This window comes from Piliocolobus tephrosceles, chromosome 14, assembly GCF_002776525.5.
Source record: "Piliocolobus tephrosceles isolate RC106 chromosome 14, ASM277652v3, whole genome shotgun sequence".
Lineage (NCBI taxonomy): Eukaryota > Metazoa > Chordata > Mammalia > Primates > Cercopithecidae > Piliocolobus > Piliocolobus tephrosceles.
The window spans coordinates 89,161,903-89,178,195 of record NC_045447.1 but is presented as its reverse complement, the minus strand read 5'-3'; the positions used below and the strand labels follow the sequence as shown (position 1 = coordinate 89,178,195).

Below are 16,293 nucleotides of genomic sequence, written 5' to 3'. Positions count from 1 at the left end.
ATATTTACATCATCATGGTGGATGAAAAATGAGGACACAAATTTCACATGTGCTAAGAACACAACTATGCATTAAATAGACACAGAAAAATTTCCAAATTCTGTCATGAGCATGTGTTGCTTTCATAGTTTAGGTGGGAAAAATACTATTAAAAGAAAGGCTCTGATGTTTGTGATTATAATTACTACTCCATATAAATCAAAATTATGCTAGTGAAAATTACTTCACCAGCCCAGTGTGGTAGCTCACGCCTGCACAATTCCTGTACTTTGGGAGGCTAAGGTGGGCAGATCACTTGAGGACAGGCGTTCGAGACCAGCCTGGCCAACATGGTGAAACCCCGTGTCTACTAGAAACACACACAAAAAATGTGCCAGGCGTGGTGGTACACACTTATAATCCCAGCTACTCAGGAGGCTGAGACATGAGAATCACTTGAACCTAGGAGGGAGAGGTTGCAGTGAGCTGAGATTACGCCACTGCACTCCGGCCTGAGCGACAGAGTGAGACTCTGTCTCAAAAAAAATTTTTTAATAAATAAATTAAAATATTTCATCCATTCATTTTTCCATTTGTTTACCTCCTCTCAGAAGCAGACTAGGGCAGTAAATATGATTCTGCACTAGTAATTTATTTAGTTTTAAGGCTGATCTACATTCTTACTATAACTATTTCTCCATGAATGTAAATTAAGGCTATTATCAGCCATAACATGCTTTAAGTAACCATAATACATGAAAATATTTAGATGCATTATACATTCAAATATAAAAATTAGCAAATGATGACTATTGATGCCCCCAAATGGCTAAAGTCCTTTAAAAGGTAACTTTCTGAAACATATATTGCTTTTACACTTTGATTTGCACAGACTAGTCTGACACATAGCACAAACTATGGAAAATTAGTTATATATACTAGACCTTGTGACATACATTTTGATATTGTTTGAAATAAGTTTTTACTTTTTATTTTTGTTGCTTGAATTTGGGAAAAAAGAAATTAATAACCACTAATATTCTCTCAAACCGGTCTCTAAAATGTTCTGATGATCAATGATCACTATTACTACCAATATGTGATAGATACAGAAAGTGATTAGGTAAAGAAACTTATTTCCTTTAGTATTTATTTTGATGTAAACCGGATCACTCCCAGAGAGGCCAGAAAGATGACTCTCTCCCCACCACAGCATCCCAGCTGGACCCAGCAACCACCACCACTCGCCCCCACAACATTAAGGTTGGCCTTTGTTGGCAATTTTAACGCCATCTGACTCTCCTTTAGATGGTGCCTTATAAGGCCTGGGAGGGGAAAATGAAGGAAGAAGAAGAGTATAAGGAAAATAGGACATGTGGGCAGCAACATTTTCCTGGAGTAACTTTTCATTTCCTGGAACTTGAAAGAGTTCAATGCCATGAAGGGGTCCGTCCCATCTTTGAGCCGTCCGGGGCTATTCTTACCGAGTACATCTCCCAAAGTTAATCTCACTCAGTTATGTCTTACAGTAAATCCTCCTCAATCAGCACTTTCAAGAAGTTAAGAAGTCATCTTTCCTTCCAGTTTTACCCTCCTTCTAAAAATCACAAAAGTCAAATCTCCCTAAATTTCCATTTAATAAAACCACTCACCCTTTAAACAAACAAACAAAACACATTATGAAAAAGTACCAAACAAATATCTTTTAAAAACAAAGCACACACACACACAATCATGGTAATGACTCTTTCTTATAAAAACAAGCAATAAATCAGGGGGAATAGGGAGTAACTGTTTAATGGGTACAGGGTTAATCTGTGCGATGATGAAAATGTTTTAGAACTACACAGAGGTAATGAATTATAAATGTACTAAACACCATTGAATGATTCACTTTAAAATGGTTAATTTGGAAATAAGCCGGGCACAGAAAGACAAACATCGCATATTCTCACTTATTTGTGAAATCTAAAAATCAAAACAATTGAACTCATGGACATAGAGAGTAGACGTATGGCTACCTGAGGCTGGGAAGGGTAATGGGAAAACCTGGGGGGAGATTGGGATGGTTAATGGGTACAAAAAAAATTTAGAAAGAAATAATAAGACCTATTATTTGATAGCACAATGGAATAACTATAGTCAATAATAATCGTACATTTTAAAATAACTGAAAGAGTATAATTGGATTGTCTGTAACACAAAGGACAAACACTTGAGGGGATGGATACTTAATATTCCATGATGTGATGATTCCACACTGCACGCCTGTATCCAATCATCTCATATGCCTCATACATATATACTCCTACTATGGACTCATAGAAATTAAAAATTTTAAAAATGGTTAATTTTACGTTATGTGAATTTTACCTCCATTTTTTAAAAAAAGTAATAAGGCCCAAAATAGTTAAAACTCTTAATGTCTTTCAAGTAATTCTTGTCCTCTGTGGTTTGGGAAAGTGCATCATTTGAGAAAGACCACTGAGCGCCAGTCGCTTCAATACCTCTCAGTGCCATTTCGGTTTTTGAATTAATGGCTGCCGTTCAATAGTGGTGTCTGCCACAAGCCGCCCATTAGGTCAGACTTGTTTTCCAACGGAGGCAACGAGAACAGGCAGTCCATTTCAGTCAGGCAAAAAGTGACCTCATTTTTTCATCCCGAGAAATTACAGTCGACAGTTTATTCTCTTTTAATCCATAGCTCCCAGACACAGAATGCTACTACTCGTAAAATATCTTCTTCCAAAGAAACTAGGGACATGTTTTCCTAATCTAGCTAAGTAGGTAGTCTACTAAATTCTTTGCAGTGTTGGTGGCAGTACATACAACACGGTAATTTCATGGTATTAAGAACAGATTTCACCTGCAATATTCATTTTCCATTAAGAAACCACTAGCAGGATACCTGATGTAAACTGTTCAATGAGCATCTACTTTTAAATTCCCAGCATCATAGTCAGGGAACAGAAATGGGAAAACAGTAACATAATGAAGTATGCACTTCCCCATTTCCAGCTTGTTCTTTGTTTTTTAACCACATTCCTCCTTTCCTCTCTCCTTGAAGAACAACAAAGTATCAGAATAAGAAAGCTATGGTCCACTGGGATGTTACACTTAGTAACATATATTCCCATTCCCATTCCATATATTCTTGGTAACATATAATTCCCAAGGCATTAATTTTGTTGGTTTATGCAAATATACTTTATGAAAAGTTTAGGAAAACTGATATACTTTTGAAATTTTTCAGATTTGCCCCCACATCTGAAGTCTGAAGCCCCCAAAATTCATAAAAAGAGAAAACAAATTCTCCACAGATGTTTTTATTTAACACTTTATAGTATATATTATGTGCCACATACTGGTCTGGGCATTCAGAAATATTAACTAATTTGCTCCTCACCAAGAACACTATATGAAGTGGGTGGTATTCTTATCATCATGTTAAAGATGAGAAACCTGTCCAAGGCGATAGATCAGGTACATGGTAGAACCTGCACTTGAACTCTAAGTCACATTACGGAGTCCCTGCTCTTACCCACCACCTGTGATTTCTCTCATACAAAAGGCATCACACACAGCCATTATTGGCCATCATGGTGTCATGACCAGATTAAAAGCAGGCCACCTTGGAAAATATCTGTCTCTATCCACTCCCAACTCCCCCACCCCTATAGTGCAGTACAACCAAACCAATGGCAGCATATTTTACTTGCAAAGTATACTTGACCTCATTTAGTCCTCACAACTCACTAGGCTTGGCTGGGTCATGGATACAATCTCTATTTCACAACCAGGCTTAGAGAAGTGAAAGAATCTCTGCAAATCAGCATGAGTGGCAGGGCTGGGCTCCTATCTCAGCTCTTAGATTCCCAGTCTCCTTCCTCTACACGTGGCTCTATTAACCTAGTGCAGCCCAGCAACTTTTACATGACAGAGCAGGGTCCTGCTGGTTTCCCTTTAGAAATCCATGTGCCTCAACCACACAGGAAATTCTGTTCTCTCCTCATCAGTCTGTCTTGACACTCGTCAATCCAGTCCAGCCAGGTCTGTGGTTGACACTTTATTGAAAGGAGCTGGGTGAGAAAAAAGAACCAAATGGGGCTGGGTGGTGCCAAGACACCCTTGCCTTTAAGCAAGACAGACGAGAAATGAGTTGGCAGGAAGAACCAGGAGCTACCTAGCGTTCTTCCAGTTCAATGGATCCCCAAGACTGGGGTTGGGCATTGCTGTCCCCATCTCCTGAGGGGGAACAGGAGCTTAAAACTGGACCCAGGCCTGCCTGGGGGGCTGCACATGCCAGCAATGTCCCTCAGAGCCCACCTCAGCCTTTCAATATTGCCTGGTCCCAGTGACTTCGAGGAGGCCAGGTCAGCTTGGGATATGCTGTGGTATATCTATCCCTCCAGAGAAGATGGCTGCTGGTCAGAGGGGAGAAAGACCAAACAGCTTCCAACAGAAATTCTCATTCAGAAAAAGAAGGTGAGACGAACCTAGTTCTGGAATGATATTCGAAATTTAACAATGGGTATGGCATGGCACTTTACCAGTTAGGAAGGCCGTGGAAGCTAGAGGCTGCCTGCCGTGCTAGATGCTACCCACTTCATACCGGGATTAAAGGGAGCTGAACAGGGGGGAAATATGGAGGCAACAGGGCTTGAGGTGGTCATTACTGACTGCAGCCTACAATCCTTGGGACTAAAAATATTAAAAATACATTTTAAATATTGAATATTTTTTAAAGCCTAATGAATTAAATGTATATTCTCCTGTATATTCAATCATAACTAAGATCTTTTTAAAAGCAGTGGAGAAACTCCATTTTGGAGTATAATTGGAAGTAAACCACAACCCATCAAAAATATCTGTTAAATGTCTACTAATACAGCAACCACTACTCCTTCAATAGTAACAAGTACTCCTTAATAGTAGTAATAGCAGCTTTATGCAATTAATCTCATTAAAACCCAGTGGGACTATTATTATCCTCACCTTACAGATGAGAACACTGTGACAGAGAGGTCCGGTAATTTCCTCAAGGTCACACAGTTGCTCAAGAAGTGGAGCTGGTCCTGAACCCTAGTGCGGGCTCTGAACCTGGTGCTACCCTGCTTCTTCAGATGCTGTGCCTGTGAGCAGGACTGAAATACCAAGTGTGGAAGTTCAGAGGTGGGAGAGGCAGTCCACCTCCAGCTGGAGTGGTCAGAAAAGTCTTTACAGAAGAGGAAGTATGTAAGGTGAGCTTGGAAGGGACAGGGCCATGGGTCTAGAAAGGGCTGAGAGAGAGGTTCTGCTGTGAGTCACCTCCAGACAGGATAGTTCAAGAACAGGAAGGAGCAGAGCACAGCAGGGCTGGAATAGGGGCTGGACTATAGAGGACGACACCGTTAGTCAAATAAAAGATTGAAGCAGGAGGTGGAAGCAAAGCCACCTTTGAGGAATGCCAATCTAGCTCAGACTACAGATGGAATGGAGGAGCTAAGTCTGCAGGTGGGAAGTGAGGTCATGAGGAAGCAAAGGGGAAGGAGGAGGTTGGTGAGGAAGGACAAAGGCGAGGACAACGAAGCATACTAAGAGAGGAGAGAGTGTCAGGAGTCACCTCAAGCCTCAAAACAAAGTAAATGCAGGTCCCATTCTAGATTCACAGAGGCAGCAGAGAATGGTCTATTCATTGAGTGGCCCAGGCTGGCACCTGACCACCCCTAACCTCTCTCACTCTTATCCCTCTTAGGGTCATGCAACCAACCAGGACACAACTGATAAGGACAAGCCGAGGCATAAAATGACAGCGCTCCCGGTGAGCAGGGCTTAAAGACAACAGCCCTGGGCCTCACACTTCCCTGTTATGGGCTCTTTGTGCCCTCTCCCTACCTCAAATTCTTACGTTAGAGTCCAAACCCCCAGTACAGATGCCCCTGACATACGATGATCCAACTTAACAATTTGTCAACTTTACGATGGGCTTATCGGGGTATTAAATGCATTTTTGACTTACGGATTTTTTTTTGTCTTACAATGAGTTTGTTGGGTTCATCATAAGTTGAAGAGTATCCATACTTCCAAATATGAGTGTATTTGGGATAAGGACTTTAAAGAGTTAATTAAGTTAAAATGAGGTCTTTAGGGTGAGCCCTAATCCAATGACTCACATCTTTATAAGAAGAGGAGATGAAAACACAAGCATATGGGGAAAGACCATGAGAAGATGTGGACAGAAGTACGACATCTAGAAGCCAAAGAGCAAGGCCTCAGAAAAAACCAACCCTGCAGACACCTTGATCTCAGTCTTCTAGCTCCCGGAACTGTGAGAAAATAAATTTCTTTTGGTTAAGCCACCCAGTCTGTAGAACTTTGTTATGGCAGGCTCAGTAAACTAACACTACCCACTCCCAATCCCTCACCAACACAGGAGAGTTGTCAGTGGAATGTCTTGGTGAGAAGAATAAAAACCCCACCTTTCTTGTTCCAGAAACATTTCGTGGACAAACTCTTGGGAGAACATGTCTGAATATGCACATTCCCATGTTAGTCTATTAGTGGCTACCATTTTTTGGTGCTCACCATGTGGTAGGCCTTCAATATTCACCCCACTCCCTGCTCACGGCATGGTGCCACTGCAGAATGGTATCCCTATTTTCACATGAGGAATCAATGGCTATGAGGTAAGAAAATTCATGCAGTAAGTAAACGACAGGTTTGGGATTTGAAGTCAGGCCCTGGCCTGATGGCAGCGAACTGATGTTCAAGTGTCACTTGTTCTGTGTGACCTTCTGAGTTGCCTCTAACTTTGGGGACGGTGGGGTCTGGGGCAAACCAGATGAAGCCAGCAGCAAGCTGACTGCCCACAGAGAGAAAGCTCTGGTCCCTAGCATATATGAGAGAGAAGTCAAGGATAGCAGGTTTCTCCTTGATACGGTTTTGCTGTGTCCCCACCCAAATCTCACCTTGAATTGTAGGTCCCATAATCCCCATGTGTTGTGGGAGGGACCTGGTGGGAGATAATTGAATCATGGGAGCAGTTTCCCCCATACCGTTCGCGTGGTAGTGAATAAGTCTCACAAGATGTGTTGATTTTATAAGGGGTTTCCCCTTTCACTTGGTTCTCATTCGCTCTTGTCTGCTGCCATGTAAGACATGCCTTTGCCTTCTGCCATGACTGTGAGTCCATTAAACCTCTTTTTCTCTATAAATTACCCAGTCTCAGGTATGTCTTTATCAGCAGAGTAAAAACGGACTCATACACCCCTTCTCCCCAAGAAACCTTCTTGGTTTCTTTCCTTTCCCTCCTAACTGTCTCAACTTCCTGCTTCACTATCTAGTCACTCCTGTATCAAAACCATCTACTCACCTCCAATCTTACCCAGAGCAAAATCGAAATGAGACCCACAGGCCCTAAATGCTTTGCCTTCCAGTTCACCCCAACTCTCAGAAGTAGTCTCCCACCACCCTCTCCTGTGTTTGCAACTTTCCAAGCCATGCTGTCTTCCCTGTTTTTTCTATTCTAGCATCCACCAAGGATGCTGCTTGCACTTGTTGCTCCCTCACTTCCTTCAAGTCTCTCCCCAGATGCCACCTTTATAGAAAGGCCATCTCTGAACATGCTATTGAAGACAGCACTCTTTCCTCCATTCACTTCTTTGCCCCTCATCCTCCTTATTTTTCTCCAGAGTACTTAGCCCTTGACAGTCACATTCATTTGTCTGCTTACTCTCTGTCTCTCTCCACTGGATGCAAGCTCTATGAGAGCATCCTTTCTGTTGTCCCTGCACTAGTGCCAAGGCCTGGACCAGTGTCTGGCATAAAATAGATGCTTAATAAACCACAGATAAATGGATGGATACCAGAAACTATAATAATGAAAATGCACACTGCAGAGAAATAAAAAATTGTTCTGGAAGGCTAGCAGTGGGTACCATTATGAGCTATTTTGAGGTAGAGGGTCAAGAGGAGAATGAAGGAAGGTTAGTATGAGATTCAGCAGAATGATGACTAAGACAGGGTCGCTATGCTTTATATGCAAGTCACTTGTCAATTTGAAAGCAGGTGGTGTCACCATGTGGGGAGAAGCTTTACAAGACAGACATGACCTCAAGATGCAGAAGACATGCGAATCAGCTGGGACTTAACTTGCACAGCTCTGCACTCAACATCCATTCCTGAGAATCACCTAGGTCTATCAAAGAAAAGGCAGACCATTCACACCAGACCAAATGTCTCAATAAAATCATCTCAGGTTTTTCTGTCAATTTTAAAAGTTAAAAACTGAACACTTACAGTTCTGGGTTCAAACGTATACAGGGCTCTGAAGACTTTAACTTGCCCTAAAAAAGGAAGAAAAAATAACAACTGAATTTTTCATTCCTGAATTTGCTCTTAATAGCATTATCCATCATAACATTCAGAATTTCCTAATTGAAAACCCATGTGATCAAGTAGAACAGAGGATACTAGAGGCTGGAAAGGCTAGAGAGAAAGGAAGGACAGGGAAAGATTTGCTAAAGGATATAAAATCACACTTAGATAGGAGGAATAAGTTCCAGTGTTCTATACCACTGTAAGAGGGCCATAGCTAACAATTATTATATAGTTCAAACAGCTAGTAGGAAGATATTAAATTTCCCAATACTAAGAAATGATAAATGTTTAAGATGACAAATATGTTAATTACCCTGATCTGATCACTATACATTATATGTATCAAAGCATCACTATGTAGCCCATGAATATGTACAATTATCTGTCAATGAAAAAATAAATTTAAAAAATATATCACTATACATATCAATGTGACTACATAGAAAAATTATATAAGTATCAGCAGCAACTATCGTCATTATAAAAACACTGACTGAAATATCTCTATCCAAGAAAAAAAAACCTGTGGGAGAATTGTATTTCAGAATTGAGTGCCTTTTCCACATAGGAGATATTTTTTAATATTTTTCTTAAGTGAATGTACGAACAGACGCACACCTCTGAAAGATGACTTTGCTTCCTTCTAACAGCAGGAGCTACATAATTATTTGTGCTTCGGTTCTGTCCTATACAGAGTCCTTCCAACCCTGAGATCTAGGTTTAAAAATAAAAACATGACCGTGTTAACATAAACAAATCCTTAATATGATAATCTACACTGGTTTGATATTCTTAAATCAGCGGGTTGGAATTTTATATTTTCCAAAAGAAAAGAAAATACCATGGAGGAAAAAAAAAGGACCCATTGGAGAAACCTATGAGTCTATTAAGTCCCAAAACAGAAAAGAGGCAACGAGGTCACCTGCCTGAGAGTTGCCCTCCTTCCCGCCAAACATTACTTCCTCCTTTCTCTCTTTGTAGACCGCATTTCCCTAACACTCTGGGCTATAACCACTGATTTGCTACCTGTCTCATTTGAGGGCAGGAACTCTAACTTGGTCAATTTCCCAGCACCTAACTGGCACATAGTAGAACTTAATAAATGTTTGCTAAATGAGTATAATCATCCCTCAGTATCCAAGGGCACCAGTTCTAGAACCACGATGGATACCAAAATCCATGGACGTTCAAGACCTTTATATAAAATGGCATAGTATTTGCGCATATATACATTCTCCCATATACTTGAAATCATCTTTACTTATTATGCCTAATGCAATGTACATACTATGTAAACAGTTGTTATACTAAAATTATTTGTATTATTGTGTTATTATTATATTATTTGAAACAGATTCTCACTCTTTCGCCCAGGCTGGAATGCAGTGGCACAATCTCGGCTCGCTGCAACCTCCACCTCCCAGGTTCAAGAGATTCTCCTGCTTCAGCCTCCCGAGTGATTGGGACTACAGGCACCTGCCACCATACCCAGCTAATTTTTATATTTTTAGTAGCGATAGGGCTTCACCATGTTGGCCAGGCTGGTCTCGAACTCCTGACTTTAAGCGATCCGCCTGCCTCGGACTCCCCAAGTGCTGGGATTACAGGCATGAGCCACCACGCCTGAACAGTATTGTTCTTCTTTAGTATTTTTTCCCGAATATATTTGATTCATAGTTGGTTTAATCTGTAGATGTGGAACCAGTGGATACAGAAGGTCAGCTGTACATAAGTAAATTAACAAACTCAAACAGTATAGGAAAAAAAGCCTATAGATAGCAAAAAAAAAGGGGGGGGGAATTATCTTTTAATAAAATAAATAGATTTAGAACAGATATCAAAATAGAAGGATTATCTATTTGATAGCTATTTAAAAGCTTTGGGAGGCCAAGACAAGTGGATCACTTGAGGTCAGGAGTTCAAGACCAGTCTGGTCAACATGGTGAAACCCCATCTCTACTAAACATATAAAAATTAGCCAGGCATGGTGGCATGCACCTATAGTCTGAGCTACTTGGGAGGCTGAGGCAGGAGAATAGCCTGAACCCAGGAGGTGGAGGTTATAGTGAGCTGAGATCGTGCCACCACACTCCATCCTGGGCAACAGAGCAAGACTCTGCCTCAAAATATAACAATAATAATAAATAAAAGCTCAGTTGCAACACTAGAAGAACCTTTACAGATGATTATCTAAGACAAGAAAATCATGCAGAATAGTGAGTGGCCTCCAAGGTGGGATACGGGAAGACTACTTCAGAAATTATTTACATTTTTATCCTTCTTATTCTTTTCTATTTCTATTTGAACATGTCTGATGATATAACAGCATAGAATAATATACATACAACTTATAAATCCATATGCATTTATATAGACTGAGTACTCAAAAACCTTTTGTGGATCAACTGTAAGCATTATGAAGACAAGCATTTTTGTTGTTTTATGAATGAGACACCCAAGTGCCTACCACAGTGCCTGGCACATACGAGGCACTCAGTAATTAATTAATGAATGAATTAAGTAATGAATGAAGCATGAAGAAAGGAATAGATGGAAGCAGGAATTTTAAAAAGTCTGAGGCCAGGCATGGTGGATCATGCCTGTAATCCCAGCACTTTGGGAGGCCAAGGCAGGTGGACTGTTTGAGGCCAGGAGTTTGAGACCAGCCTGGCCAGCATGGTGACACCCTATCTCTACTAAAAATACAAAAATTAGCCAGGCTTGGTGGTGCACACCTGTATTCCCAGCTACTCAAGAGGTGGGAGGCAGGAGAATCGCTTGAACCTGGGATGTGGAGGTTGCAGTGAGCTGAGATTGCACCACTACACTCCAGCCTGAGTGGCAGAGCGAGACCCTGTCTCAAAAAAAAAAAAAAATTAAATTAAATTAAATAAAAATTTAGAAGTCTGAAACCAGTAGTTTACAACAGTACTGTTGTATATTCACAATATACAACACAGAATAACAGAATAACAGAAAAGTTCTATATCCGAGCTGGTCACATGTAGCTTCTGGGCATGAGAAAAGTGGTTCATGTGACTGAGAAATTGATTTTTAATATTATTTTAATTTCCCCCATGCTGCAGGTTTAGAATATCAGAAAATGGATTGACTTAATGTCCATTAAAAGGGGATTATGTAAATAAACTCTGATTTGTCCACAAGACACAGTCATTTTAAAAAGAACCCTGCACATTATTCATAATAACCAAGATAGGAAATCAACCTATGTGTCCATCAATGGCAGAATGAATTTTTAAAATGCGATACACACGCGCGCGCGCGCACACACACACACACACACACTAGACTATTCAGTCTTAAAAGAGAAAGAAATCCTGTCATTTGTGACAACATGGATGAACCTGAAGAACATTATGTTGTGTGAATGAGCCAGGCATGGAGAGACAAATAGTGCATGATTTCACTCATATATGTGGGATCTAAAAATGTTGAACTCATAGAAACAGACAGTAATATGGTGGTTGCCAGAGGCTGGTGGGTAGGGAGACTTGGGGGGATGTTGGTTAAAGAACACAAATTTCTGTTAGAGAGCAGGAACAAGTTCAAGAGATCTATTCTACATCACGGTGACTAGTTAATAACAAGGTATTACATACTTGAAAATGCTGAGAGTAGATTTGAAGTGTTCTCACCACAAAAAAATAATGTAAGGTAACACACGTTAATTAGCTTGATTTAGTCATCCACAATGTATACATATCAAAACATTATGTTGTATACCATAAATGTATACAATTTTTACTTGTCAATTAACAAAAAGCGTTGCCTAGCCTGGGCAACATAGCAAAACCCCATCTCTACAAGAAATATAAAAATTAGCCGGACATGGTGATATGCACTTGTAATACCAGCTACTGGGGAGGCTGAGGTGGGAGGATGGCTTGAACCCAGAAGGCAGAGGTTGCAGTGGGCAAGACTGCACTACTGCACTCCAGCTTGGGCAACAGAGCAAGACTCTATATCAAAGAAAAAAAAAAGAGACAGAAAAAAAAATGCTGCAGACAAAACCACAGACACTGACATAGAAAATAATCTACACACAAAAAATCAGGTTTAGAACAGTAGGCAAGTACCATCCTGTTTACGTCAACAAAACACACAGTCATTGAATGAGAACACCAATTGTGGGGGCATCATATTCTACTACTTGACATTTACTGTTACATTCATTACGCCAAGTGTGTAGTACCTTTATAATCAATGAAAACAGTAACAGTGTGATTTGGGATTGGGAGGAGGAATCATTCTCCTTCTAAACATCTTAATACAGAAGAGCAGCTCAGATCCCTGTCACAAGAAAACACTCTTTTCACCAGCAGAATTCCAGGGCCACATCTCTCCTGCTCTACTAAGAGGAGCTTAATAGGCACACACAGAAGTGGAAACATTTTTGGGTATGGAGTTTGTTTTTCACTCACATAGACTGAAGAAAGGAAACACCAAGCGGAAGGAGGAGCTGCCAGGAGAAATACAGTATTTTCTGCTGACTAGATTGTCTCTCTGAGAGCAGAGATTAGTTATCTTGATTACTTTGAACTTTCCAAAGAGAAGTTATACAAGGAAGCAGTCCACTTGTGAACAAAATCAATAACGATAGAACTTTCTTGTTCCTCTGAGGGAAGGCAGCCATAAGACGTGTTATGGCTAATTTTGGAAACAAGATCCCATGTCAACTAAATAGGTTTAGGTGAAATTCAATAAAAAGTACAGAGCCTGAAAACAACTATGTGCAGTGTGACTAAACCACTGATTTTTGTAATTGTCTCTTTCATGATCATCTTACTTAAAATGTTCACAACTGAAAGTGAGATTTGCATTTTGATTTATACTAAACAGTGAACAGCAGGCAACTCCTTAGACTATTATGCAAATGAATATTCTATCTGTTGTAGAAAACACTTTCACATAAACTTATTTATTGCTTAATGTTGGGACATTGGTCTCTTGTCCCTTTTCATCCATACATTATAAAAGTTCTGGGATTAATTTATTCCGTCCTCAAAATTGAGTCAAGTGGTAACGAAAGAAGGCAATAGAAATAGCCTCAGAATATAAAAGAAATGCATAAAGAGGAAACACAGATGACTTTTATGATTACTGTTTAACAACCCTGGATATTATTCCTCTCAAGAAAACAATAATACTGAATTCATTTTTCATTTTACATCATATTTATTTCAATTTTGAGCAATATTCTACAGGTCTATACATTTATGTGCTGAGGGGAAGAAATTAGAGTACCCTGTGTTTCTATATTATCTTCCCTGAAAACATCTTTAAAAAAAAAAAAAATAGTGTTATGGCTAATTTTGGAAACAGGATCCCATGCCAACTACATGGGTTTAGGTGAAATTCAACGGGTTTAGGTGAAAAAAAAAGCAATAGGCAGGGTGCAGTGGCTCATGCCTGTAATCCCAGCACTTTGGGAGGCCGAGGCGGACAGATCACAAGGTCAGGAGTTCAAGACCAGCCTGGCCAACATGGTGAAACCCCATCTCTACTAAAGATACAAAAAATTAGCTGGGCGTGGTGGTGCGCGCCTGCAATCCCAGATACTCAGGAGACTGAGGCAGAAGAATCACTTAAACCCAGGAGGCGGAGGTTGTAGCAAGCTGAGATCGCGCCATTGTACTCCAACCTGGGCAACAGGGAGAAACTTCATCTCAAAAAAAAAAAAAAAAAAACAAGCAGTAAACATCTTAATAGATCACCAAGAGGAAGCACTGATCAATTCCAAATTTATTTGTTTTTGTATATGCAAGGAGGCTAAGTTAGATGCTTTCCTCGGGCTCCCTCAAGCTTGATCATTTTCTCATCAAAGTCTAGTGACATATAACAAAGAGGAAAAGTGGAGCTCAGAAGACTCTATGAATACCCTGAAATTACCCTGGAATTCTACTGAATTAAGGTTAAAAAGAGGTCCAATCTTTTGTCCAAGGCTTTAGGTGAATCTTGCATGAACCAGCATGTATTAGCACTAAGGATCTATGCAGGGCTAGTCTCTTCATGTAAGCAAGATCAGCAAACTCCCATTACAGCAGCAGCAGTGGTGCACCTCTGGCTCACTTCACCGGCTCCTCACCTTGCCAGTCCCACCCTTCTCTGTTCTGTCCAACCCCACCGCGTCCCTGAAGAGAAGGGTGAGTCCATTCGTCATCAGTCAAACACCGTATTTTCCTCTAGAGTTGGGATGACCCTAGGCTTCCATAAACGAATCCCTGTCCATGGTGGTAGAGACATGGTAAAGGCAGAGAGAAGGGTTCTGCAACAGGATATTCTACAGGCAAAGGGTAACTAGGTGAAATTTCTGCTCTAAGTTATACAGAGTATGTGTCAGCTCATTTTTGAGGCTCTGCAACAGCACTTAGAGGGGCTTGGAGCTTACAAATTTGAACACAGAATTTCTAACCTATTTTATTCCCTGTTGGTGAAGAACTAGAGAAGCCTCTAAAGACAGCCACTCAGACATCATTAAAAAGGGATTGGTGCCAGGCACGGTGGCTCACACCTGTAATCCCAGCACTTTGGGAGGCCAAAGTGGAGGATTGCTTGAGCCCAAGAGTTCAAGACCAGCATGGGTAACACAATGAGACCCCAGCTCTACAAAAAATTTTAAAAATTAGCCAGGTGTGGTGGCAGGTGGTACACACCCATAGTCCCAGCTATTCAGGAAGCTAAAGCGGGAGGACTACTTGAGCCCAGCAGGTCAAGGCTGCAGTGAGCCATGATCACACCACTGCACTCCAGCCTGGATGACAGAGTGAAACACTGTCTCAAAAAAAAGAAAAAGAAAGAAAGAAACTGCTCACTGTAAGAGACAGACATACAATAAACAACAAGACAAATGACTATTGAAAATATCAGCCCCTGGCCCTCTGTAATAGATGGACTATTTCACTTATGTCTTTCTAAGAATGTTAAGAAGCGTGAGACATTTAGATGGGCTTCACTTACAATGGCTATAACTACTACATACCCACTCTGATGGCTAAAGTGAAAAATACTGACAATGGGATAAATCAACTGTGGTGTATTCAGACAATGGGATATTATTTAGCACTAAAGAGAAATGAGCTATCAAGGCATGAAAAGACATGGAGGAAACTCAAATGCATATTACGAAGCAAAAAGTCAACATGAAAAGGCTATGTACTATATGATTCCAACTATATGACATTCTGGAAAAGGCAAAACTATGGAAACAGTAAAAAGATCAGTGTTGCCAAGGGTTGGGGGAGGTACAGTTGAACAGGCAGTGCACAGTGGACGTTTAGGGCAGTGACACTACTCTGTATGATACTCTAATGGCTTATTAGAGTATCACTGTCATTACGCATTTGTCCAAACCCATGGAAACCACATCAACAAGAGAAAACCCTAACGTAAACTATGGATTCTGAATGATGATGATGCATGGATGTGTCAGTGAAGATTCACCAATTCCAACAAATGTCTTTTTAAGAATGTTATCTCTAGTGAGGGATGTTGATAATGGAGGGGCTACACAAGTGTGGCAGCAGGGGTATATGAGAAATCTCTGTACCTTCCACTCAATTTTGCTGTGAAACTAAAACTGCTCTAAAAAAAAAATAGTCCATTAATTTAAAAACAATACTAGCATTGCTAAGCATTATAGAACAAATAGAATTCTCAGATACTGCTAGTGGGAGCGTAAACTAGTACAGCCACTATAGAAAATTGTTTGGTGGTAGCATTAATTTATTTTTACTAGTCTTAATATGCCTTGAAACCTTAAGTTGCATTTTTGGGAGTGGAACATAACTAGAAATCCCTTCCGGTCATCTTCCGTAGGACAAAAATATTGCATACAAAAATAACCCCTCCTCACTGTTTCACTAATCCCACAACACAATGAGTCACCTCAACACTTTTAAACTGAAGGTCATGACCTATTATTGGTTGAGAAACTAA

The 16,293-nt window shown here is 40.4% G+C and overlaps 1 protein-coding gene across 2 annotated transcripts in view; it reads right to left on the bottom strand.

Annotated features, from left to right (window-relative positions):
* OSTF1 (osteoclast stimulating factor 1) overlaps positions 1-16,293 on the bottom strand; it is a 58,531-nt gene that overhangs the window by 21,449 nt on the left and 20,789 nt on the right. For both annotated transcript variants that reach the window (XM_023213307.3, XM_023213306.3), the window contains exon 2: positions 8,257-8,303. In XM_023213307.3, coding sequence (XP_023069075.1) covers positions 8,257-8,303 — 47 coding nt within the window. The remainder of the gene's footprint in view (positions 1-8,256; positions 8,304-16,293) is intronic.